General features: G+C 25.0%; 1 protein-coding gene across 1 annotated transcript; it reads right to left on the bottom strand.

The window, feature by feature from the left end:
• Positions 1–481: 481 nt before the first annotated feature.
• Positions 482–1,452, bottom strand: LOC115719685 (protein S40-4). The gene has a single exon (XM_030648825.2). It carries the CDS (start codon positions 1,330–1,332, stop codon positions 802–804), a length of 531 nt encoding a protein of 176 aa, XP_030504685.1. The 5' UTR covers positions 1,333–1,452; the 3' UTR covers positions 482–801.
• Between the last annotated feature and the right edge of the window lie 9,621 nt (positions 1,453–11,073).

Below are 11,073 nucleotides of genomic sequence, written 5' to 3'. Positions count from 1 at the left end.
AATGAAATTATTAAATGAAGTTGTTAGCAAAGAAAATTCTCCATATTACAAAATATTTTTTATTTGGGAGAAACATCCAAAACCAAGTATTATTAATTAAAAAAAAAATAATGCAAAAAAAGGAAAGAAAAAAAAATAATTGTGACCAGTTTTATCATATGATATGATAGAATTAATTTAATTTTATTTTATTTCTAAATAAAAAGAGGTCATCATCGTTGATTCTTAACCTCTGCTTTTCATTTTTCGTACCAACCCCACCCAAATTAAATTAAATAAATAAATAATAATTAGTTTATAATAAATTAAAAAAAAACCCCACCAATCATTTACCAATGACCCTACTCTCAATTATATAATTACCAAAATGGCCCCACCATTGTACCTTCTTCTTCTTCCTTCTTCAACCATTTTTTATTTTTCTTTTTCAAATATACCAAATTTACAGTCTTTGAACATCGAAATCAAACCACACACAAAATTCACAAAAATATTAATGCTAATATTCCTTTAATTATTATTAAACATAATAATAATAATAATAATGCAAAATTGAAGTATAGAATTTATACCCAAATACAATCCTAAAATACTCCGAGTTAGAGAAAATTACAAATCGTGGAAAATTAAAAATGCTCCTCCAAAATTAAAAAAATAAAAATAAAAATCACAAAATTAAAGCCTACCCATATTGGAGGATTAAAATTTTACCTAAATAAAAAAAAAAAGAAAATATATTCCGTAAATTCCCGCTGTTATTTTTGAAAATTTTCATTTTTAACTCTTCAAATTTATCTTTTTTTAATCTTCAAACCCAGTTTTTTCAAAAATTGCATTTCGAACCCTACTGAGATCTCTTCCCTTAAGAGTCCTACCAATCCCTTCGTGTACCGAGAAGGAGGCGATTCTCGTCCTCGCCATCTGCCTAGCCAAAAACTCATGCGGCGGAACCCTAGAATCGCCATCACAATCGCCGTCCAAATCATAATCGTCGTCGTCGTCGATATCCACGCGCTCGGAGCCTCTCCGATTATCTCTGTACTCATCTCTAAGGATCTTAGACCAGTCAGGAATATTAACCGGAAGAGACGAAGGAGTTCCGCCAGTCCGATCGCCTCCGAGATCTGTCCCCGATCGCTTCGAGGAAGTCTTCTTACGAGAAGTTGTGAGCGGTTTTCGAAACTCGGGAGACTTGGATCGGCTGGAGTTGTACATGTCTGACTCGTCGAGTTCGAATGTGGATGAATCGGTGGGTGTTACCACGGCGGTGTTACGGTCGCTGGACAGAAAACGGTAGTTCTGCCTTGAGAAGTAGCTTTTACTCGTCGCCATTTTTGAAGCTCGAGTTGTACAGAGTTTTTTTTTTTTTTTTTTTGGAGAGAGAAGGGTTTGGGTTTGGGTTGTTTGTGTAAAATGAGGATTTTGATGGGCTTTTATAAAAGATGCTTTGGGTGTGCGAAATGGATAAGGCTGCTTCTCTCTCTCTCTTTCTATCTTTCTCTGAGTTTCATTTTGGGATGAAATTACAGAATAACCCTTTTGTTAATTTCATTCACATGACACGTCAGATTTTTGAGTTATCCATTTTTCAAGTTTCTATAACAAGAAATTAAATAAAATGATGGCAATCTTTATAATATAATTTATAATAATAAAGGTGTTACAACATTTTTTATTAGAGTAAAAGTGTGAATTTGGTTGGTTTATGTTATATTTTACTCAATTCAGTATAATGATCGAGTTATAAAAATTTAAGTGCAATTCATTCAATTAAGAGAAAAAAAATAGTAACCCGCTGAAATTAGTGGATTTAGTAAGATTAATCCATCCAAACGGACTACTAATATTTTTTTTTTTAATTTTTTTTATTTTTATATAGGTTGAATTCAAAGTTTAAATCAACTACTATACAATTTATATATTGAAATTTATGATTAATGATATTAATAAAAAAAATTATAATTAAGAAGTTAGATTTATTGTGCGTAAATTTTAATGTAATAATTATTTTTGTGTTAAATTTAATATAATTTTTAATATTGATTAAATTAGACAAAAAAAGTGTTAAATTTTTTAATATTATATTACTATTTAAGCATAATGTTAGATTTGTAAGATACATCGATTTCATCTAAATTTAATTGGTAATGTAAAAAGTAATTTATACATATAATATATAATATTTAATTTTCACACAATATAAATATGAGTCTCTCTAATATCTTCTTTTAAAATGGCACATTTCGCTCATTATATTACAAACAACATTTGGCTCACAATTGCTCCTCTTTTTGAACCAATAATTAAATATAGATCAAATTCTCATTAAAATTTTATTAAAGAGGTACAATTAATTAGTAACATGTTATTACCAATAAAATAATATTTAACATAATTACAAAATATTAGATAAAATAAAATATTAAATTTTAATTTAATAATTATTATAAATTATCACTAATTATTTACAAAAACATTATCATTACTATCTAAAAATACTTTATTTTTATTGAAAAAAGTATTAAAAAATGAATATATCGGGAGCCGCATTTCTATGCTTCTTCGCGGAAATTCTCGCGATGCATAGACACACCGTGTCCTCAAAAGCTATAACTAAACAAAACATTAAATAATTCACCAAAAATTAAATATTAAAAAATTGTTGTCCATTTCAACAAAAAAAAAAAATTAAAATTGTTGACACGTGGCAGTTAAATAGAGGTGAAAAAAAATGAATCATTAGCAAACACAATTTTTTTTTTCTTTTTTTTATTGTAAACAATAGGTTTTATTGTAACTAGTATTAGGGTTCTACTAGGTGGAATTTTTTCACAAAATTTATACGAATCTAAAAAGGATGAATACGATTAAACAAAAAAAAATTACAGTTTCGAGCACGACACGATAGACTACTGCAAATTGATATGATATGACGCGAAAAATCTTTAAATACGATACGAAAAAGCACGATTCATAATTTTTTATGTTATGACATAACATGATCTATTATCGAAGGGAATTTTGATTTTATATACTTAAAAAATTAAAAAAATTTATTATTAAACCAAAAATTTAAACTCCAAAAAAACTATATCTTTTTTTTTCAAAACCCAAAAATATCCCCCTCACAATTCTCTCGGCATCATCTCTCTCTATCTCACATCCCAACCGCCCACCCTCACCACCACCTCCGACCCTCACCGGCACCTCCGACCACCCGCACCAACACCCCGACCCAGCCCCACTCTCTCGGACCGCCCAAAAGTCGCACCCCGAAATCCCACTCTCTCTGAAATCGCAAAAAAAAAAAAATTACTCCCAGGTCTGATGGTCGGACCATGAGTCTGAAAAATAATAATAAAATCTTTTTTTTATTATTATTTTTCAGGTTTTATTGTAAGAGTAACGAAATTAACTATAGTTTTTTAATTTTTTTTTTCCAAGTATGAAATCGACAAACTAACGTCTTTTTCTTTATCTTTTTGTTACTGAAACAAAAGTACTTCTTTTCTAAATAATGTTTTTCTTTTCAGCTATCAATTACAAATTAAATAATATTTTTGTATAACTTTATACACTAATCGAAGAGGCACTACTTTTAATCAAAAGAAAATATAAATAAGCCTTTAAACAATTCATAATAACATGTAGTTAATCAATTAGTATCTTTCATCATCATTACTCAAAACTTTATAACATAAATTTTTAAAATTTATGTAATGTCAAACAAAAATTATGTAGAAAAAGTAAATAAAAACAAATCTAACTAGTCCTACTGAATTTTTTAACACACTTCCTTAAATAATTATTTTGGTATATATTTTATTTATTTTAGCATTAAAAATAATGTATTATATTGTATTATAGAATTACTCAAAATTACATTAAAAACCATTAAAATTACATTAAAAAAAATAAAAATTATTAAATAGTCTTGGATTATAAATAATTATTAAGAAAATGCATTGAAAAAGAGTAAAGAAATTCACAGTACAAAAAAAAGGACCGCTTCGCCACAACCGTGGGATCTTGATCAAAACCATTGAAAGAACGCCACGTAGAAAACTCTTGACCAGCTACACGACAAAAAAAGGAAAGTGAAGGATGAGGGGTAATTTGGGAAATTAAAATAAAAAGATAAAAGAAGGGTTCTGACCAGAATTGGATTTGTGGGGAATGGCAGTCACAAAAAAGTAATTTGTCGCGACTCGAAGGAGTAATGTAGCCAAGTGAGTCAAGTCAAGCCAAGCCAAGCCAAGCTAAGGGGGTACTCACCTGACCTCGGTTCTAGAAAAGAGGACAAAGTGGTCCTATTTAGACGATCGATGATTTTCGACACGTGTCCCCAGTCCACACATATGGGACACGTGGCTTCATATAATTGAAGATTGGGGGTATGCAGTCACGTGAAGTGGGACCCGCTAGCTCGGATCTAGCGCGACTATCTTTGCCAGCTGTAACTTCTTATATAATTGTCCTCTCTTATGCGACACCTTTATTTTATCAATATCTCTTTTTTTAATTTCTCGCGATATATTCTCTACTTTTTTGACCTTATTATAAATTAATTCGATTTTTGTAGGGACACGTTGTAAACGAGTGCTGTTTGTGATTAAAGCAATTATGTGTTTGTGGAAAAAATAATAATTAAATAAATAAATAATAAAAAGTGAATGGGGATTGGAAATGGTTTGTGGATGAATTTTGAGAAAATGGTTGTATTGAATTACTGTTATTTTAGGAAAATTGTACAATACCTACTGTTATTTTCTTTTTTTTTTATAAGAGAAATGCTAAAGAGCACCAGAGGTACTGGCACTTTTCTATGTGTCAATATTGCTATTTGTCAAACTAAGTATCGGATCTCATATAATTTAATATAATAGCTTTTAGGGAGTATCGCTAGCTAATCGTAACGCAACATGTCGCAAAGGTGCTAGGCACTACTAGTACCTAATAGCAATGCTCTTTTTATAATTATATATATTATAATTATTTAAGATATTATGAAATTTTTTAAGAAATTTAAAAAAAATTAATATATCAAAACTAGGATTGAAAGAGTGTGTTATACACGTAACTCTTTTATTTTATGCACGTGTGAAATAGATTGGTTGAGTACTACTTTCTATATTGTAAATTATTCTAAATTTCATTCAATTTTACTGTTTCAGTGATTGTTTACGTACTAAACCATGCTCCCCAGACTTTGATATCTACCAAATCATGCCCCTAAAATTTTGATATGTACTAAATCATGCCCCCTGAATTTCCATCCATGTTATAATTTTTTTACTAAAATTAGACAAAAGTCCTTAAATCTATTCATCTTAATATTTCAGGGGCCAAAAAAGTTCAGGGGGCATGATTAGTATATGTCAAAGTTTGTAAAAAAAAATTGCTAATTAGCCTATAAATTATCATGTTTGCAACGTACTCTATACATTTACTAGCAGTGACGTACCTAGTTATATTATTGTGGGGGCTATAGCCCCACTCATAAAAATATTGTCTTTTAAAAAATTAAATATAAATTTTTTAATTTAATAATTATGAACTAAAATAGTAAAAAAGCCCCCATAAAATTAAATAAATATAGTAATAGTAATTATAATATAAATATAAATATATTTTATGATAAATAAGCCTCCACAAAATAAAAATTATGGCTTTGTCACTGTTTACTAGCTAGATCGTTGTATAAGAAAATGAAATTTTTTTATGTTTTATTTATAATTTGACCGCCTAAAATTTTTATCTATAAAAATATAATTTTAAAATTTTAAAATTATAAAAATACAATTTTCTCAACAAAAACTAAAAAAAAAAAATAACAATAAATTAACATCACAATAACTAAAAATTAAACTATAAAAAAATTATAAAACAATAAAAAAAATAGCTAAAAAAATTGAACAATTTACTGAAATTTATATTTTTATAAATAAAAAAAGTCACAACATCAAAATAAAATTTACATGTGTTAATGTATTTTTATATATATTTTTTTGAATTTTTAATTTATTATGTAAAAATTTCTAAAAAAAATTGGCATTATCACTATTTAGATACCCAAAACATAAAATATGTACCTCTAGAATTTATTTTAAATTAATTTTAAGATAATGCACAACATAATTAATATTTGCAAGATTCATAGTTTAGCATATTATCACGAACACAAAAGTTATATATTATTTATATCTTTAAAATATATTAACCTATACATATATATTTATATTTTGTCTGATAACAAATATTATTAATTAAAACTTTCTAAAAATTAGGTTTTTTTATTTATTTCTCATAGTACTTTTTTTTAATGTCCATTTTCTTGTCTTTTTTTTTTCTTTTTTTTAAAAAAAAAAATAGACTACAATTTTACGTTGTCTTGAGCCCTAATTTTTTGAGGCACCACCCTGGACAGAATAATTATAAATTAATGATTAATGAGTTAATTATTTATAATTGCCAACTAAACTATCACTATGTAGTCACTGTGTAGACAAATTTTGAGATTTTAATATCATGTACAGTAGCGGACATAAGATTTAAAATAAGAGGGGGTGTAAATTTTTTTTTTTTTTGCGAGTGAGGGGTACAAAAGAAAAGTTAAAAAGAAAAAAAACTGCTTTTAGTAGGATTAGAACCCTTATTTTCTAACTTAACTTAAATGCTAAGTAGCTTAATCATTAGACCAAAGTTAATATTATGCTTGTAAATATCACCTTTTATTACAAATATATATTGTAACTAATTAAAATACATATATTTTTTTCCTATTTTTTTAGAGGAGCGACTGCTCTACCTCGCTTATACATGGGTCCGCCCCTAATCACGTCTATACAGAGACAATTCTAATTAATATTTAACAGTATAATTTAATTACACTTTAATTTGAGGAAATTACATTGTATACCCACTTTACTTTATTTGTTTCAATTTTTACCTCAATTTTCATATATTTTTTTTTTAAATATACTCACTTTTGTAGATGATGTCCCTATTAGACTCCTTAAGTTATGTTTATTATATGCTAGACTTAAAGGGTAAATACTATTTTGGACCCTGTGTTTTGCAAAAGTTACAGATTGGACCCTGTATTTTGTTAAATGACAAAATGGACCCTGTATTTTCTAAAATAGTAAAAATAGGACCCTGAGCTTAATTTTTGACAACTTTTTTTTTAATACAACCAACTTGAAGACAATACTTAATAAGAACAGATACAAAAAATGTAAACAGTTTTGTCATAGAACTTTTAGATCGGATTATAATTAAACTTTATTTTGACAAAAAATTAATTCAGGGTCCTATTTGTACTATTTTAAAAAATACAGGGTCCATTTTGTCATTTAACAAAACACAGGGTCTAATTGGTAACTTTTGTAAAACAGAAGGTCCAAAATGGTATTTACCCAGACTTAAATAAAGATTGAACATATATTAAGCAATCCACTTAAAAAGGTAAGTATATTTTAATAAAAAAAATAATAAAAAAATATTTTTAATTAATAAATAGAGAAAAAAAATATTTTTCTACTTATCTCTTCAAATTTGTAAATAAAAATAATAATACTTTATGAGATAAGATATTAATACTTTGTTTTGTTGTTGGGGTTTATGAATTTGGGCAATATTATGGTTCTTATACCATTGGCTGGCTCCCATGAGAATAAATCTTGTGGCTTTGCTGTATATAATAATAATAATAAAATAATAATAATAATAAAATGACACATCTTTTTAGATAATATTTTTCATTTCACTAATAACTTGTTCCATACATTATTTTTGGTTTATGCCATAATAATATTCTTCCAAAAATTGCATTGAAGTCATCCAATTGTCCCCTTTTTTATGTTTTTTTTACAACATAAGAAATTATAATTATATATATATATATATATGGAAGAGGTTTCAATGGTTACATTTTTATTATAACCATCATGGTTACATTTTTTTAAGCCATTAGATTACTATTAAATGGTTGTGATTAATTTGGAAATTAAATAAAAATAAATAATAAATAACTTGTAACCTGAAAGTAACTTAATCATTTATTTCCTTATAAAACTTTAATTAAGATTAATTATATTTTAAAATTTAATTAATTATAATTATTAATTAATTTTTTGCAATTTATTACTATATAAGGATCTTTTAGCAATTTATTTTTTTATACTTAAATTATTTAAAATTTTATAGCAAAACTTTTTATAATTTAAAATTATACACATAGAATTTCATAATTTAAATTTTATTATTCTTGTAGTCTTAATTTTAAATTATTACACTTAATTATTTAATTTTTTTATTTAAATATTTAAAAAGTAAAATATGAAATAAGTTAAAGGATTTTTTAGAAAAAAAATGACTGCACTTGTTATCGATTGATTAGCTTGAGGCCTCATACTTAGTTCATATAATTGTAACAAAATAATTAAATATCATTTAAAAATAATTAATTATTTGAAAATTTATTATATGAAGAGAATTTTAATTTGTGTCAAAAGAAGTTTAATTTTTGTAAAAAAATAAATTTTATTATAAATATTATAATTAAATGGCTTAATTATTAAAATAATTCAAGTAAGGATTTAAATATAAATATTAATTGCTAAAAGAGGTCTTGCTAAATATTTAATTAATTATTTTAAGAAAATAGTAAGTTATAATTAAATAATTCTAAAAAAGGAATGTCTATTTAATTAATTATTTTAAGAAAATAGTTAATTATAATTAATTAAATCTAAAAAAAGAAAGTCTACCTATTAGTAACCTGCTATTACAGGTTAAAGAAAAATATAACTATACGGTTACAATAAAAATGTAACCATTAAATAGTCACCCATATATATATATACATATTTTTCATAAACTTTAGTACTAAGGATGGAGGATTATTGTTGCTAAGAAAATCAAAATGAGAGTACCAATTTGTCAAAAATAAAATTTCCAAGACCAACTTATGGATTGAGATAATTTTATTTTAATAATAATAGAAAAATTATAGTAGTGTACAAGTCTATTTTAATAATAATAATTAATGATAAAACTTCAAATTATGTTTTAAAAAAATATATGATGATTAAATTAGACAATTTTGTACAATTATAGAAAAAAAAAATTGGACTCAAATATCTATATCAAACTTCTATCCAAAAATATTTTTAATTTTGGACTCACTACAAAATTTATGAAAAAAGTATATTTTTGCCTTGAATTTCGTAGAATATTGAAAGAAATAATTTGTGAATCTCGATAATTATTTTAATTAATTAAGAACATATTTATATCAAACATTGAAGCTATAAAGTTGGATAGGTTAATATTTTGTAACTAGGATTAAATTAAGAACATTTAAAGATAAACTTTTATGAATAAAAATGATTTTTACTCTAACTATTTCATAAAAAAAAAAAAAAAAAAACTTTAATTGAAAAGTTTTTCAAGTAGTTACTCAAAGCTCCTAAATGTCATTTAGACATTATTTTTGCCTAATAACAAATGTTATTACATATAAGATATATTTTTTTTTGTAAAAAATTTATATTTTTATATTTAAAGTTTTTTTATATATATTTTTACGTTGTTTTATATAAATAAAACAAAAAGAATAAAAAAATTACATAAAAGTAACCGAAAAATAACATAAAAAAGTAATAACATACGAATAACAAAAAATTAACAGCAAATTAATAAGAGTACAATATAAAAATATATCAATAGACTGTATATTTTGTAAATAAAATTATAAAAATTGTAAAAATATTTAAAATTATATACATTTATATTTTTGTAATTTTTTTTTGTTTTTGTATATTTGTGAAATAATTCTAATATATTATTATAAGGTTATTATTTTGGACCTTGTATTTTGTAAAATTTATTGATTGAACTATCTATTTTATTAAATGATACAATAAACCATGTATTTTCTAAAACTGTAAAAATAGGATCATGAACTCAATTTTTAACAATTTTTAAAATATAACTAGCTTGTAGACAATTCCTAACATGAACAGATACAGAAAATGTAGTCAATTTTGTCATAGCACATTTAGATCGAATTATTATTAAATTTTATTTTAACAAAAAATTATTTTAATGTCCTATTTGTACCATTTTAGAAAATATAGGATCTATTTTATCATTTATTAAAATAAATTGTCTAATTAGCAACTTTTATAAAATACAATATCTAATTAGTAACTTTAATTTGTTGGCTGCCTTAGTTTAAAATTAGGTCTGTTGAGATCTTTAATAATAAATTACACCGATAATAATATTACACTTTATTACAGTGCTCACATATCACTTTTAGCATTTTTTGGTAACAAAAGTTGAGTAAATAATTTTGTGTAGCAATTTTATAGCCATGGGAAAAAGTAAGTATTATATTACACATAATCCAATAACAAAAAACCATTTGATTGGATGCTACAGTATTAATTGTCTTGGAAGAATGTGAACATTGTGATTAGATTAACTTCTAATCATATTTCCTTTTTAAGAATAAAATGCTTTATTAAATTTTTTATTTTTTATTTTTTAAAAAAATGTTTATAATAATTCCCTATTGCTTTAACGATATTTAATATAAACTAGTAATTAAAATAGTTAATAAAGTCCAATAATGATGATCCTACTAGGATTATTTAATTGGCTATACAACTTTAGATAGATAGATAGTGTATGCCTAATGGAGAACCAGATAAGTCTAATCCAACTGGTTTATTATAATTTTTTTTAAAAAATAAAAAGGTAAATTAAGTATTAACAAATCAATAATGAGTGTGACTTATTCAAATTAATCTTAATTATTCAATAGACACTAATAGCAAATTAATATAATATAATCTACTAGGGTTTTTCGTTCTTAAATTCTTACCCACCGGAGGTTGTATTTTTTCTCTGACTAGGCTCGTCGGCCCCTCTTGGACTTAGGCGTGGTTTGCTCGGGATTTGTGGTTTCGGTAATACGATTTCGTTTCTGCTATTACGATTAGTCTTATCTTTGTGACATAATTTTAAGGCTAATTATGATTTTTGCCCCCTAAACTTTAACAT

The sequence above is a fragment of the Cannabis sativa genome, chromosome 2, assembly GCF_029168945.1.
Source record: "Cannabis sativa cultivar Pink pepper isolate KNU-18-1 chromosome 2, ASM2916894v1, whole genome shotgun sequence".
Lineage (NCBI taxonomy): Eukaryota > Viridiplantae > Streptophyta > Magnoliopsida > Rosales > Cannabaceae > Cannabis > Cannabis sativa.
Note: the sequence above shows the minus strand (reverse complement) of the source record. Positions and strands in the feature narration are given on the sequence as shown.

Excerpts from the sequence above, each read along its gene's own strand:
- LOC115719685 (XM_030648825.2), bottom strand. The coding sequence starts at position 1,332 with ATGGCGACGAGTAAAAGCTACTTCTCAAGGCAGAACTACCGTTTTCTG.